This window comes from Muscardinus avellanarius (genome assembly GCF_963383645.1).
Source record: "Muscardinus avellanarius genome assembly, chromosome: 14".
Taxonomy (NCBI): Eukaryota; Metazoa; Chordata; class Mammalia; order Rodentia; family Gliridae; genus Muscardinus; species Muscardinus avellanarius.
In genome coordinates this window covers 56,972,799-56,989,340 of record NC_137800.1, presented here as the reverse complement: position 1 = coordinate 56,989,340, position 16,542 = coordinate 56,972,799, and the positions used below count along the sequence as shown (strand labels likewise).

The 16,542-nt window shown below is 48.1% G+C and overlaps 1 protein-coding gene across 5 annotated transcripts in view; it reads left to right on the top strand.

Moving 5' to 3' along the window:
• Positions 1 to 12,093: 12,093 nt before the first annotated feature.
• FGFR1 (fibroblast growth factor receptor 1) overlaps positions 12,094 to 16,542 on the top strand; it is a gene marked incomplete at both ends in the record, with an annotated part of 46,829 nt that continues 42,380 nt past the window's right edge. For 4 of the 5 annotated variants that reach the window (XM_080709821.1, XM_080709820.1, XM_080709819.1 and 1 more), the window contains one exon: positions 12,094 to 12,184. In XM_080709821.1, coding sequence (XP_080565947.1) covers positions 12,094 to 12,184 — 91 coding nt within the window. Of the gene's footprint in view, positions 12,197 to 16,542 lie in introns of all 5 variants that reach the window. The other variant, XM_080709817.1, reaches the window with a different exon arrangement.

Below are 16,542 nucleotides of genomic sequence, written 5' to 3'. Positions count from 1 at the left end.
GTAGAATGTGCAGGGTCCAGCTCTCCGCCAAACCTACATTACTTGGCTGGAGAAGATGGAATCCGAGGGAAGGGTCGGGGGTGGCGGGGAAAGGCAACTACTTATGAATAAAAGCTGCTTGTCTTGACTGAGTGTGAACTATACTGCAGGCCCTCATCGACTCCTCCACTCTGGATGCAAAGCACTATTACCCCACCACCCCCACCACCCTTTCACAAATAGATTTCACGCAAGAAGCACTTCTCCCCTTAGCAGTCTCCAGCGCCCGCCCCGCCTCGCCCGCCTTCAGGGCCGCGCCCCCCGCCCCGTCTACCAGGTCCTCGGGGCCGGGCGGGGGCCGCGGCGCGGCGGGCGGGAACTACAAGGCCCAGCAGGCCGCGGGGGCGGGGCGGGCGGCGGGCGCGGCCCTGGCGGGCGCACTGCGCCGGAGCGCGGGCGGCACTGGCGGGCGGCCTCGGAGCCGGAGCCCAGAGCCGGGGCGGCAGCGCCGGGCGCGGAGCTCGCGAGCGCACTGCGGCGGCCGGCGCGGCGGGCACTCGGGCGGCCGCGGCGCACCGTTCCCGCGCCGCTCGCCGGGGCCCCGCGGGGCGATGGAGCCGGGTCCGCGCGAGGCGTGAGGCGCCGCCGGGCTCCGCAGAGGGGCGCCCCAGCCCTCCCCCGCCCGCCTCGGAGCCGGCTCCGCTCCATTGTTCCCGCCGGGGCTGGAGGCGCCGAGCCCCGCCGCGACCCCGCCGGCCCCGGAGCGCAGCCACGGCCGGCGCCCCCGCGGCGGGCCCGCAGCGCCGAGCGAGGTGAGAGCCGCCCGCGCGCGCCCAACTTTTGCGCGGACTCGCGCCCCGGAGCCGGCCGGCGGCGGGAGAGCGGGGAGGGCCTGGGTCCCCCCGGGGCGGGGGCGGGCGGCGAGTGCGTGTGTTGCATTGCACCCCCTCTTCCCAGCGCCCCTGGGCAACTCGCTTCTATTCAGCAGGTAGCTCGGGGCGCCGCGCTGGAAACCCGGGGTCCCGGGGGGCGCCGGGCGGCTGGGTGGGGGCGCCCGGGGAGCGGAGTGGAGGGGAAGGCTGGCTGGGCTTGGACCCGGTTTAAGGAGGTGTCGTCACCGAATGGCTGAGGCTGCTTTCCGCGGGGAGCCAGGAAAGATTTCTTTTCCGAGAGGGGGTGATGTTCTCAGCCGGTTTCGGGACGGGTCGGAAGTTTGGAGAGGGGAGGGTGGGCCGCCGGCGACGTGGAGCCGGGCGGGGGCGGGGGCGCTCGGTTCCTCCCCGGCCCTCGGGGGTGGGGGAAGGGACGAGGGTTTTGTCCCGTGCCGAGCCCTGGGCGGCGGTGCTGCCTGCGCCTCCGGCCCCGACCCCCCTGCTCCCCGCTTCCCGCTCCCTCCTCTGTTTTGAGTGAGGATAAGAGAGACTAGAATCCACGTTTGCAGAATAATTTATTGACGTTTTAGGTGGGGTTCGTATGAAACACTCCCCCACAAGGCAGACACACAGCTCTTTTGGAGGGCACCTTCTCTTTTCTGGGCCTCGAGGCCACTAGCCCATTTGAAAAGTATTTCTACGGTGCCTTCCCCACACTCTTCCCAGATGTAGCGGCCGCATCTGGTTCCGTTTCACCCCACACGGGTACACCGCAGCCACATTATTAACATCCCTCTTCCTCCCCTCCTCCCTCCTAAATTAAAACTGGGATTCTTCAACTTGTCCCTACTTCCTCCTCCCCTAAAATGTCTAGACTTGGAAACGCAGCCTGGGCGTTGGAGAGGTAAGAAAGTTATCTCGGATCCCGAATTATGTAGGATCCCTCCAAACTAATTCTTCTCTGCTACTGCCCAGTGGCATTCGGGGTGCTTTCTAGATGTGCAGAAGAGGGGCATCTTGGGAGATGAGGGCCAAGGTTTTAGGGGGTTCGTCTGCTAGAGGTGGCCCCTTCGGCTGTGGGTCTGGCCCAGAACCGACCCTGATAGATGTTTCTAGAACCGAAGCCTTGCTTTCTCTTCCCTTTAATTATAGTTGAGGTTGAGGGAGCGTCTGACCTAGTCTGGAGCTTGTGGGCGGCTCATCCGTCCCCTTCTCCCCTTCCCCCCTCTCAGCCCCTGCGCAGCGACCCGGGCTGTTGCTGCCAGAGGCGCTCCTTGTGTGTGTTTAGGGAGGTATTTGGGCTGCAGCCCTTGGAAACTAGAGCAGGGTGTTTTGCCATTTAAATAACGGCTTCAGGTTTGAAGGTGGGGGTGGGGGTAGTGTTTTGAATACTCTTCCAGGCTGGACGGCATCTTAGGGTCTAAAGTTGTAGTGTTGGAGAGCTGGTCCCCCTTACCCTCTCCTTTCTCGTCTTTTTAAAATTGAAAACACTTCTCGGGTTCCTTCTTTGGGCGGTAGTTTTGGAGGCTGTGATGAAATCGCACTTTCCCTAGACATGGTAATTAAGGTGACTGTTTCCTCTGCAGATGTGCCCTGCCCTTTTCACCGCAGGACCAGGGCTTTTTTTGGAATACCATCTGAATTGTAGAACCTTAGCCTAGAGACTGTGGAGCAGAAAGTGGCCATTTCCCTCCGTAGGCTCAGGCTCCCAGTTTCCTCCCTGAGGCTCGTTTAAAAGCTAAGTAGCTGGGCCCAATGGGACCTGCCTTCGCCTGGCTAATTACCCCCAGGCCTGGGTCGCCTCCCTTCCCTTCTGTGACCAGGAGCCAGCGGGCTCTGCCATTGCCTGTCCTGACTGCCCGCTTCCCTCCCTAATGACTTGTTTACATATTTCCCCCACTTGGTTGGAAGAAGCTCCAGGGCTGGGCTGACCCTTGCAGTACAAGGTGTTTGGGGACAGTGAGGGAGCTGGGGCCTGGCTCCAGCTAGGATGGTTACCTACTGCATCAGTAATAAGCTTGCTAGAATATCTGTTGCATTTACTCTTAGTCATTGTTGAGTTTCAGCTTTTTAAAGAGGGTTGGCGGGATTGAGAGCCACTTGGACATAGGACCTTTCTCTGCCTGCTTCTCCCATGCCCATTTTGGACTTTATTTTCACAGTGGGGATTTGGGCCAGAGTGTACACTACTTACTTTGGTAGCGATGTAAGCCAGTCTTAGGGTGCTTCTCTTCCTTGGCCTCTGGCCATGGAGGATTTGGAAGTTCCATTTGGTGTCTTTTGAGTAGCAGGTGAAGGACAGGAAGAAACAGAAAAGGAGCTTCACAGATGTTACCCCTCCCTCCTTGGGAGAGAGGATTAGAATACATCCAGGTATTCCTAAGGCCCAGCCAGTTTTATTCCTGGTAAACTCCAGAGAGCAAGAAAATTGAATTGAGCACTGGGTAGACAGACTTTAGCCTTTGGTACTAAGGAAAAACTATGGGTTCTACTTTTAGTGATGTGCTTTTTGTTTATTTGAAGTATTGATCTAAAACAAGACCCGTAAAAAAGGAGCTTTGCTCACGTGAACTTAGGGTTTTAGCAGTCAGCCTCAGAAAGCTTTCTTTCTTGCCTCCATTTTTAAAAATCTCTTTCAACAAAATGGCACTTAGTTAAAGAGCTTCCTAGGAAGTTGAAGCCTGGTGCTGCTGGAGGAAAGGGAGTCAGGCAGAATGGATTCATATGTCTTGTTCTGAAAGGGCTTTGCTCACATCACTTGAGACGAGTTTAATTTCCTCTTGGGAAATATGTCTTGCATTTGTCTTCCCCAGAGCTCTGTAAAAGGTCTGAATGCACCAGGGATAGAAGGGAGTCCAGATGTAAGCGGTAGGAAGGTTCTGGTGTTTCCAGTGGATATTAAATACCAGAATACCAGACATGGGTTAGGATATTTGTTTTTCCCACAAGGTTGCATCTGCCTTAAACACAAATTCTCTCCTCATTACCACCCCTCTTCTCTTGATGAAGGACCATGTTCAAAGTAAATAGAACTCACCTGAGTGAAGAACTATTTACTCTGAAGTATGCGGTGCTCCACCAGTGTGTCTTGTCTTCAACAGCAGGGCTTCCTAGGTTATGAGGCACAATTACTGTTTCACTTATGGCTAGTATGTGGAGGGGGAAAAGGGATACTGGGGATTGAACTCAGGAAAATTCTGTACCCTAGCTGCCTCAGACCTGTTGTTGTTGTTGTTGTTTTGGGGGCACTGGAAATGGAACCCAGGGGCATTCTACCTCCCAGCTACACCCCCAGCCCTATATTTTATTCTTTATTTTGAAGCAGGGTCTCACTGAGTTGCAAAGGGCCTCACTAAGCAGCCAGCGGACCTGTAATCCTCCTATCTCAGCCTCCCAAATGCTGGGATTACAAGTGTGTGCCACCACGGCTGTTTTGAAACAGGGTCTTACTAAGATGCTGAGAGTCTTGCTAAATTACTGAGGCTGGCTAACAAACCTACAATCCCCCTGCCTCAGCCTCCCAAGTACTGGGAATATAGGTGTATACCACCACACCCTGCTTATTGCTAGATTTTTTTTTTTTTTTTTTTTTTTGCAGGTCTGGGGTTGGAACGAACCCAGGGGCATTTGACCTCCAAGCTACATCCCCTGCCCTATTTTTTTTATCCTTTATTTTGAAATAGGGTCTCACTAAGTTGCAGAGGGCCTCATTGAGTAGCTGAGGCTGTCTGCGAACCGTGATCCTCCAGTCTCAGCCTCCCAAATGCTGGGATTACAAGCGTGTACCACCACACCTGGCTTATTGCTAGTTTGTCTTTTTGTTTTTTTTTTTTTTTTTTTTTTTTTTGTGTGTGTGTGTGGTACTGGGGTTCCTGGAAGCCCTTCTACCTCTGGGCTACACTCCCAGACCTATTTTATACTTTTTTATTTTTTGAAACAGGGTCTCTTAAGCCAGCAGGACTGGCTTCGAACCAGCGCAATCCTCCTGTCTCCGCCTCCCAAGTGCAGGATTACAAACGTGCATGCGCCACCACGCCCAGCTTATTGCTAGTTTTTATAAACCTGTCATTTGCAAGGACATTTGAACACCTTTTAAGAGACTCAAACAAGTAGTAGCATTTTCTTTGGACAAACTAAAATTTTGTAAACTGAGCTGCCAGACTTTTTTCAAATGTTTACTAAAGTACTTGTCCAGCCTGGTGGCATACACTTGTAATTTCCATACTTGGGAGGCTGAGACAGAAGGATCATAGGTTCGAGGACAGCAAATAGTGAGACTCTCATCAACTAGCAAGATCCTGTTTCAAAATAAAATAAAAAATAGGGCTAGGGGTGTAGCTCAGAGGTAGAATGTCACTGGGTTCAAGCTGAGTATGGTGGCAGGTACTTGTAATTCCAGTACTTGGGAGGCTGAGACAGGTAGGATCGATCACAGGTTTGTGTCCAACCTCAGCTATGACCCTGTTCCAAAATAAAGAATAAAAAAATTGGGCTAAGCCGGGCATGGTGGCGCATGCTTGTAATCGCCGCGCTGGCTTAAGAGACCCTGTTTCCAAAAAAAATAGGTCTGGGAGTGTAGCCCGGAAGTAGAAGGGCTTCCAGGAACCCCAGTATCACACACACACACACAAAAAAAAAAAAAAAAAAAAATTGGGCTAGGGGTATAGCTCGAAGGTAGAATGCCTCCAGGTTCGATTCCTAGCACCACCAAAAGAAAAAAAAAGTCCCTGGGTTCAATCCTCCTCGGTGACAGACACACACACACACGCACACACAAATACATGTCCTAACACGCCCCATCATAGAGAAGAGATTGCTCACATTGGGGGACAAGTTGATTATTACTGTTAAGTAGTAAGTCTTTTTCCCATCTAAAGAGGTTTTAATGTTGATTTCCTCAATTCTGATAAATGATATTTAGAAATTTTTATTTGGTATTGTTTAGAATAGAGTTTGGCTAAGCTGAGCGTGGTGGCGCACGCTTGTAATCCCCGTGCTTGGGAGGCTGAGACAGGAGGATAGCACAGGTTTGAAGCCAGCCTCAGCTACTTAATGAGGCTCTTGGCAACTTAGTGAAACCCTGTTTCCAAATAAAAATAGGTCTGGGAGTATAGCCCGGAGGTAGAAAGCCTCTAGGTTCCACCCCCATTACCACCATAAATAAATAAATAAATAAATAAATAAATAAATAAATAAATAAGAGTTTGGCTAACAAGCAGTACTGGCTCTGACTTCTGATATTTCCTGTTACATCCCCAACCCTATTTTATTTTTTAAATTTTAAAATGGTTTTTTTCCATCGCCAGACCTAGCCTTGAACATGCGATCTCCATCTTAGCCTTCCAATACTGGAATGACAGGCAGGAGCCACTTGTGGTCATCTTAATATTCTTTCTTCCTCCTCTCCCCCACTCCCCTCCTGTGAACCCAGGGGCATTCTACTTCTGAGCTATACCCCAGCCCTTTTTTATTTTTTATTTTGAAACCGGGTCTCACTGAGTTGTAGAGAGCCTCACTAAGTAGCTGAGGTGTCCACGAACCGTGATCCTCCTGAATGCTGGGATTACAAGCGTGCCCCACCGCGCCCGGCTCTTATTCTGTTCTTAAGAGAGAATATATACAGGTTGAGCATCCCTAATCTGAAAATCTGAAATCTGAAATACTCATGTCAGGTTGGTGCTCAAAATCTTTGGATTTCAGATTTCAGACTGGGGATGCTCAACTGGTAAAAAGCTATGTAAATATTTCAAGATCCAAAAAACTTTGGAATACAAAACACTTCTGTCCCCAAGCATTTGAAAAGAGGTATGTATACACAGGCTATATCATTTCCTTCTCTTTTCTTCCTTTATTCATCCAGTTAACAAATGTGCTAGCACCTGCTGTGAGTGCAAAGGTGTTATGGGTATTGAGAATGCCCTGGGTTTAATCCCCAGTATTACAAAAAAAAAGAAAAGAAAAGGAAATGAAACATGAACATCAGGCAATTTTAGATTTCCTAGTAGCCATATTTGAAATTGAGAAGAAATCCATTTTAGATTTAATAATATTTTTAATTTGCTTTATTATATATACATATAAACGTATGTATGTATGTGTGTGTGGTGCTGGGGATGAAATCCAAGGGCATTCTACCTCTGAGCTGCACACCCAGCCCTATATTTTATTCTTTATTTTGAAACTGGGTCTCACTGAGTTTCAAAGGGCCTCACTAAGTAGCTGAGGCTATCTGCCAACCGCGATCCTCCTGGATCCTCCTGTCTCAGCCTCTCGAATGCTGGGATTACAAGTGTGTGCCACCATGCCCTGCTTCCAAGGTAGGAATTTTGTGTCCTGCTACCGGTAACCCAAACCTTCTGAGTACCATGAAAGCACGGCATTGCTTTTCTTTGTGTGTGTGTATGTGGTTCTCAGGATTGAACCCAGGGGCCTCCCACCAGCTACCCTACCAGCCCTTTTTACTTTTTATTTTGAAACAGGGTCTCACGAAGTTGCTGAAGCTGGCCTCAAATTTGCGATCCTCCTGTCTTAGTCTCCCACTATTGGGATTCCAGGCAGTGTTTAGTGTTTCTAACTCCTGTTTGACTGTCACTTGTCCGAGAACACCAGCCTTCTCTTCACACTGCCCATTTGATCCTCTTACCCACCTGTGATGCAGCAAGGCAAGGTTCGGACTCCTCCCACAAGTGGGACGCCTCAGTGGGGGTAGGGTCTGATTGGAAGGGCAAGAGTTCATTTGCTAAGCTCGCCAGAGAACTGGAAGACAAAGACTTGGCCCTGAACTCATCAACATCATTTACATGACAAGAGATTCAAATCTCATTCTAAGAAGATTTAATTTTGGTACTGTTCATTGTTTTTGTTGCAGTGGTGCTGGGGATTGTCCCCTGGGGCATTCTTCCTCTGAGCTACAATCCAGCCCTATTTTATGTTCTATTTGGAAACGAGTCTCACTGAGTTGCTGAAAGCCTAGTTAAATTGCTGAGGCTGGCTTCAAACTTGTGATCCTCCAATCTCAGCCTCCCAAGTACTGGGATTATCAAAGTGCACCATCATGCCCAGTTTTCTTTGGTATCAGGGATTGAACCCAGGGGCATTCTATCTCTGAGCTATATCCCCAGTCCTATTTCTTTCTTTCTTTCTTTATTTATTTTATTTATTTATTTTTAGGGTCTCACTAAGTTGCAGAGGGCCTCACAAAGATGCTGAGGCTGGCCACAAACCTGTGATCCTCCTGTCTCAACCTGCCAAGAACTGGGCATTACAAGTGTGCCACCATGCCCAGCTTTCTGTAGGCTCTTTAAGAATTAAGGGGAAGCCAGGCATAGTGACCCTCTCAGCAACCCAGCAAGACCCTGTTTCAAAACACAAACTAAAAAAAAGGGCTGGAGCCAGGAATCCTGGTATTCGGGAGAATGAGGCAGGAAAATTGCGGATTTGAAGCTAACCCCAATTTAGCAAGGCTTTCAGCAACTTAGTGCAACCCTGTTTTCACATAAAAAATTGGAACTGGATGTGGTAGCACTCTCATGTAATCCCAATACTTAGGAGACTGAGACAGGAGGATTGCAGTTTCTAAGTCAACTTCAGCAACTAAGCAAGGCCCTCAGCAACTTAGTGTTACCCTGTTTCAAAATTAATAAAATAAAAATAAATTGCTTCTCGGTCTTTTGGCTAAGATCAAGTGCAAAATAAAAAATAAAACAGGGTGGAGATGTAGCTCAGAGGTAGAATACCCCTGGGTTCAATCCCCAGCACCAAGAATGAATGAATGAATAAGTAATTAGTTAATTAAATAGGCCTGGAGGTATAGCTCAGAGGTAGAATGCCCCTGAATTAAATCCCCAACACCAAAAAAGGGGGACTCTGGGGAGTGTAGGTCAGATGTAGAACACTCCTGGATTCAATCATATACCACACACAAAATTAGAATTAGGGAGAGATGCAAGGTCATTTGTCCACCTCCTTGAGTGGAGAGAGAGATTGCGATTGTGTGTGTGTGTGTGTGTGTGTGTGTGTGTGTGTGTGTGTTATACTAGGGATCGAACCCAGGGGTGTTCTGTTTCTGAGCTATTCTCCAGCCCTTTTGTTATTTTTTATTTTGAAACAGAGTCTTGCAAGGTTCCTGAGGCTGTTCTTGAACCTGTGATCTTCATATCTCAGCCCCCAAGGTTGAGTACTTTAGAGAGAAGATGGTAGGCACTTTATAGACTGCCAATTCAGTCCCCAAAAAATCACCTGTGATATAGGCAGGACAAGTATTTTAGCTCTCTCCCACAAGTGTAAAAATTGAGATACTGAACAAGGGGAGACCCTTGTTCCCCTTTGAGAACCTCTGCACCCAGGCAAGTTGGGCTGTGGATCCTGGAAGCCCTGACTGATGTTGGAGAGCCCGAGAGGAACTAGCCTCAGTGACTCTTGGGGAGCTGCTGTGTACACCTGTGAGGCTGCAGGTCACATCTGTCAAGAGTGAAGGAAGGAGGTTGTTCCCAAGGGCTTTTACGAATCCATTAATTAGAATGAAGAGGTGAGGTGGCAGTCCCCCGGGTCACAGCATGTGGACTGGCGGTTCGTGTTACTACATCCCATTCCACTGAGCATCCTAGTTTTACAGATGTGAAGCTTGAGGCCTGGAGGGGTAGGAGCAGGAGAGACCATTTTGGGGAATGAGTTGGGGGAAGCTCTTAAGTTAGTTCGAAGTACACTTATCACAGGGGCTAAAGAACACAGTCTGGCCACCTCTGAGGAGGTGGGCAGGCTTTTCAGGGGCAAGGGCACCTGAGTGGTGGTGGAAACTGCCAAACTGCCTGTCCGCTACAGTTCTCTCTCTCTTTCTTTGTGGAATTGGGATTGAACCCAGGGGCATTCTACTTTTGAGACCCTATTTTTAATTTTATTTTGAAACAGCGTCTCACTAAGTTCTGGAGGGCCTCACTAAGCTGAGACTGGCTGCTGACCTGCAATTTTCCTATCTCAGCCTCCCAAGTACTGGGATTACAAGGGTGCACCACTACGTCCGGCAGTCTGCTACAGTTGAAGCCACATTTAATCATCTCACCTCCCATACACTCTTTTCTTGGGATACTAAAATTAATTCAGAACTCTGGTAGCTACCATAGGATTTAGGTTTTCTTAGGTGAACCTTTCTGGGTGACAGGCCTGGATGGATCAGTTAGGTTTATTCTTGGGATACAGTGAGATGGGGGTTTAGGGATACCGTCAAGTGAGCATTGCTTCTTACAAGGCCTGAGATTTTGTTGCATCCTACATCTTAGAAGGCCCATTGGAAATCATCTTCAGGAGTCTCTCTATCCCAAAGGAGTGATCTGCCCCTTTAATTTACAGAGTTAACTCAAATTTGTTCTTATCCACTTGGTTTCTTTATGGTGTGGGAACCCCTTTGAGTCTGTATCAGACAGAGCCAAGTTTTTGTTTAGTTTTGTTTCCTTTTGCATGGTGCTGGGGCTGGAATACAGGGCCTTGGGCGCACTCTCTACCACCAAGCTGTACCTCAGCCCTCAAGTTTGATCAGTCCCTTGTTTGTATCCCTTGACCCTCTCCTTGTCCACACAAAAACCTGGATAATCTAAATCCTAGTGTTATTGTTTACTACCTCTGTGTTCCTGGGCAAAGTACTTCTTTCAGCCTCAGTTTCTCTATTGCTTGGAGGAGAATAATACTTCCTACCCCCTCTAAATGTACAGTGACGAATAAATGAAGATTTATAGTTATAAATGGATTATACTTAGTGCAGCCTTAACACACCGGAAATATTCAGTAAATATTCCTTTTATATCTAGGCCCTTTCCTAAATTTGGAAAAATGAAAGAGAAATGTTTATTTCTTTGATTTGAAATCATTACAAAATTGTAGTAAGCCTTGGGAAGGAGCTCATGGTGGTGCATACATATTCCTGCTGAACAGAGCCAAGGATCCAGGGGTTTTCTGCCAGCCGGGACTGATTGCCTGGAAAGAGGCCCTTCCTGGCAGAGGGTGGGGGAGGCAGAGCTGAAGCACCACATTAGGGCATGTTCCGGGGGAAACAGATTCTTTGAATAACTTTGGGTGTTTCCCTGGAGCATTTATGACAAAAGCCACCTGGAAGGCAGAGATGGTCACCCCCATGTCGCCCAAATAGTACCCAGAAAGTCTTGTCACCTGGTAAATGTTTAGCAGCACCATTCCTTAAGAGCCCAGGGAATTTCTTTAAGTTTTACCAAGGCAGAGTCTACTTTTTACTGGGTGGCATGAGCCATCTTTGAGTCAGCCCTTGCAAGAGTCCCTCCCACTTGTACCCTGACTTCTGAACTCACTTAATCAGGCCTCATCAGCAGTCACCTTCCAGTATGGAGATCCACATCACCACATGGTTCCACGGTCTGAGGTTCTAAGTAAGGATTTGGAGAGGATTGTGTCTCCAAGAGAGGCTGGTAGAACAGGAGTGCCTGTGATTAATACGGCTTTAGAGACTAAAAGAAAAGAACCCTGGAGAGTACTTGCTAGATGTGCAAGGGCCTGGGTTCCATCCCCAGCACCACAAAAAGGAGTAAAACCTGGAAATCATGTTTTGTACTTTCTTCCTTGGATAGGACCAGGGAGGTTCAGTGTCTTCCTTAAGTCTTACAGCTACCAACTGGTTATCACCATGCTTGGTTTCTGTTTCCTAGACCGTGGCCCATTCCACAGTTCATCTGTACTCCTTGCTAGAGGGATTAGTCAATTCTGCCACCATGTTTTGAGTGCAGGCTGAGTGCTAGTCTGACTGGGAATATCACCGTGAGGTTCTCAAAGGTAGAAGCCTCAGGATTGTTGGTGCTAAGATGCAAGTGGCCTTGTAAATTTCACAAATAATTCTGCCACTTTTGTTCAGCCAGGAACGAAAATGAGAAAGACACTAGATTCCCACAGTCTCATTCGAGGGCACACCCCCAATGACCTAAAACCTCCCACTGGGTCCACCTCTTTTGAGAATGGATCTCACTATGTTGGGCAGGCTGGGCTAGAACTCAACATGGAGTAGCTGGAATAGGCGCCACTGTGCCCAGCTTAGGCTCCGCCTTTTATAGGTGGTTCTACCACCTACCAAAAGCACCTTGCTAGGGAACAAGCCTTTAACACCTGGGGCCTTAACGTTTTTGGTTTTTCTTTCCCCAGAACCACCTTGAGGAGGGAACTTGAGATCGAGGTGGATTATCCATGGAGGTGTGGAGCCTTGTCACGAACCTCTAACTGCAGAACTGGGATGTGGAGCTGGAAGTGCCTCCTCTTCTGGGCTGTGCTGGTCACAGCCACACTGTGCACTGCCAGGCCGGCCCCCACCTTGCCTGAACAAGGTAAGGCTGTAGGCTGAGGGTCGCCTGGGACTCCTGAACCTTGCAAATGTACTAGGCAGGCATGGAGGTGATGTATGTGGTTGGAGATTATGTGGTCCCCAGTAAGGCTCCTTTGTTTCCCTTCTATGGCAAAGACACTTAATATACTTGAGCTCACTTGGGCGTTCTTGTAAACCTAACCAGCTTCACTGGAGGTTGGAGTTGGGGGGGTGGTTACATCCATTTTCCAGAGGAGACTAGCTCAGGATGAGTTTATGTCATTCCTGAGGAAAAACCATCCGACTGGGACCCTAGGTTGGATGACACATCAGGGAACCAGTGACCTATAAATTCGGGTTTAGAATTTGGTTCAGAGAACAGAGAATGTGAGAGGTGAGAGCTGGGTAACAGCCCTGGCTTTCAAGGGGTTGTTCCTAAAAAACTTTTTTTTTTTTTTAACAGTACTAGGGATTGAACTCGGAGGCATTCTTCCTCTGAGTTACACCCTCAGTCTTTTTTTTGTTGTTGTTTTGAAACAGGGTCTCACTAAGTTGCGGACGGCCTCACTAAGTTACTGAGGCTGGCTGCAACCCTGTGATCTTCCTGTCTCAGCCTCCCAAGTACTGAGATTACAAGCATCTTACCACACTTGGCTTCAGCCCTTTTTATTTTGAAACAGGATCTCATTGAGTTGCTGGGGATCTCGCTTCGTTGCCTGGGCTGCCTCAAACTTGTGATCCTCTTATCTCAGCCTCCCGAGCACTGGGATTACAAGTGTGCACCACCATACCTGGCTCCAGAACACGTCCTCTGTGAGGATTGGCAGTCACCACCACATGCTTACCATTAGCCTTTCTTGGTCATGTCTCACAGGCTCTATTTCAAGGCCTGCTGAGCGGTCTGCTTTGGAGATGTCCTTTTTGAGGGATTTCAGAGAGACTATGAACTAGAAAGCATGATGGTGGGTGGAGACCTATACATGTTGGAAATTCACACGGATTATAGTAACAGGAAGACTTCCACAGTGCACACGGGATTGGTTTGAGTTATGAAGATACCTGATGGCTTTTGAGGCACTTTGAGAATTAATGTTTGGGCATTTCTGCTGCCAAAGGGCAGTGCAGCTTGGGACTCAGTGGCTGGTCACACATAGAAGGTTGGCAGGCGTTTGTGGGGTAATGTGACGTAGTGGCTGTGCTTGTGAGGCCTGTTCGAATGATGAATGATGGGTGAGATGCATGTTGGTGGGGAAGGAGCAGGGAATGTGAGTGGGACTTTGTAGAACACAGAATAATTGGAGCAGGCATAATCATGCTGCGCCAGTAAGGCAACTAAAGGTAAGATCTGAGCTAGAGCATGCAAGAGACCCAAAGTGGATGATGTCTCACCACGGGGAGTTTAGCAATAGGTAGTAGAGAAATGAGTACAGGGAATTAAGGACAAAGTAGGCTGTGTTTAAACTACAGTGGTAATGCTGAGGAAGAGGGGAGCAAAGGCCATCTGAGATGGGTCTAGGAGGTAGGGTTCTGGAAGGAGAAAATAAAGGGTGTTCTACATGAAATAGCACGAGCAAGGACACAGGTAGGATGTATAAGATGCATGGAGAACCTCATTAAGATCAGTTACCTTGAGCTGGGCGTGCTGGTGCACACTTGTAATCTCAGCATTTGGGAGGCAGAGACAAGAGGATCACTGTTCGCGAACAGCCTCAGCTACTTAGTGAGACCCTTTGCAACTCAGTGAGACCCTGTTTCAAAATAAAGAATAAAAAATAGGACTCAGGTGTAGCTCAGAGGTAGAATGCCCCTGGGTTCCATCCCCAGTACTGCAAAAATAAAAAATAAAAAATCAAGTACCTCATCAAGACCACATCAGCTACCCATACCTGTTGAATACATAGTTGTGGGAAATCACATCTGGAAAAACTGGATTTAGTTATCATATAGAGGCTTAATGTCCTGCTGAGGAACATATACCTAAATGGATAGATGCTGGGAAATTTTGAAAAGCTGAGTGATGCAATCTGACTTCCAGAAAATTAATTTGGCAGCTGAATTTGGATGGTTGGGAGGAAGAAGTCAGGTGGACTTGATAGCTGTACTACTTGCTTTGACAGATTATTCAAACACCATAAGCCTTAAATTTGCTTATCTGTAAACTGGGAACAATAATAAAGGATTAAATGTGATAATCCAAACATGTAAAGTCTGAGTAGTTATTACTGCTGCTGCCACTGTTGGCAAGAAGGCATTCTAAATGTCTAGTGAGAGAGAGGACACTGATAACCAGGGTGGGGGCTGTGAGATTATAAATTAAGACATTCTAGAAATAAAACATATGTATTCATGTAGGTTGGATGTCAGCCCTGGATGAGTGGAGACAAAGAGAAGCTGAGGATGGGAGGTTGGTGGGGAGTAGAGATTTGGATCAGCCACTGCATAGGCAGTGATGAAGGAGCCCGAGAGCAGCGAGGGCGTGGACTAGGGTTGGGAATGTGAATTTATGAAGGACCCTGCAGCATGTTCCATTTCTTTTCAGCCCAAGAATGGAAGGTAAAGAAGTAACTAGTATAGACCTCTGGCCCAGGTACTTGTAAGCAGGAAAGAGATGTGGGGGGAGGGGAGATGTGAGCAGAAGGACTATTAGAGGTGGAGAGGGCAAGAGCATAAGAGGAAGACAGTCATTGGAGCTGTTATTTGTAGATCTAACCTGGGGAAGGAAACAGAGGCCGTGGTGCAGGTTGGAGCCAGTTACTCAAGGTCTTGACAAGGACCACGTACTGGGTCTTTAATAGGAGGAGGCCATTGGAGAGTGGCTGAGGGCCATTAAGAGTCTTGTAGCACTGAAGACTAAGGCTCAACTAACTGCCTGTTGTGTGTGTGTGGTATTGGGGAGTAAACCCAGGGACATTCTACCTCTGATTTACATCCCCAGCTCTATTTAATTTTGAAACGGTGTCACTAGTTTGATGAGAATCTCACTACTTACTGAGGTTGTCCTTGAACCTGTGATCTTCCTGTCTCAAGCCTCGTAAGTACTGGGATTACAAGCATGCATCACCATGTCTGGCAGACTACCTTTTTTTTTTTTTTTTTTTTTTTTGGTGGTACTGGGGTTCCTGGAAACCCTTATACCCCCGGGCTACATTCCCAGACCTATTTTTATATTTTTATTTGGAAACAGGGTCTCTTAAGCCAGCAAGGCTGGCCTCGAACCCCCTGTGATCCTCCTGTCTCCACCTCCCAAGCGCAGGGATTACAAGCGTGCACCACCACGCCCAGCCAGACTGCCATTTTTATTTATTATTTATTTTATTTATTTTTTTTTGGTGGTACTGGGGGTGGAACCCAGAGGCTTTCTACTTCCGGGCTATACTCCCAGACCCATTTTATACTTTATTTGGAAACAGGGTCTCACTTAGTTGCTGAGAGCCTCACTAAGTAGCTGAGGCTGGCTTCGAACCTGCACAATCCTCCTGTCTCAGACTCCCAAGCACTGGGATTACAAGCGTTCGCCACCACGCCTGGCTCCAGACTGCCATTTTTAAAAACCAACTTAGCCGGGCATGGTGGCGCACTAACCCCCACCTCTGAAAGGTTCCAACACCTTTCAGCATTGCCACACTGGGGATCAAACTTCCAACACATGAACCTTTGCAGGACACATTCAGACCATAGCAGTATTAATAATTTTGCTGTTAATAAAACCACTGTAAACATCCATGTGTTGATAGGTTTTTCTTTCTTTCTTTCTTTCTTTTTTTTTTTTTTTTTTTGGTGGTACTGTAGTTCCTGGAAACCCTCTACTTCCGGGTTACACTCCCAGACCTACTTTTTTATATATATATTTTTGGAAACAGGGTTTCCTATGCCAGCGCGGCTGGCTTCGAACCTGCATGATCCTCTTGTCTCTGCCTCCCAAGCGCGGGGATTACAAGGGTGCGCCACCACGCCCGGTGACTTACCTTCATTTTGATTTCAGCTCCATTCCATACTGACTTTGGATCTTGGGAACGTTCCTCTCTGTAAACTGCTTCTAAGGTCATTGTAAAGGTTCAGTGAGAAAGTCTGCCAAGCTTTTAAACAAGAGCCAGGTATACAGGGAGCAATAAATGGTCATTATTAGTCCATTTTCCTGGGACCCCAGAGGACACCACAATGTGGTGAGGGGCACACGGTTTCACCGTCAACCCAGAATGCCTTAGGGCACAGCATTGGAAAGCTGCTGGACTTTGAGAAGGAGTTCAGTAAAGTAAGGCCTGACTTCTGCGGCTCTTTGGTGTGGCATATTCATCATGAGCTTTGTGATACAATTGTATGGGAAAATCTGCCCATGTTTTGTCACCCCTAAGGAACCTCATATATTTAAGATATTGTATA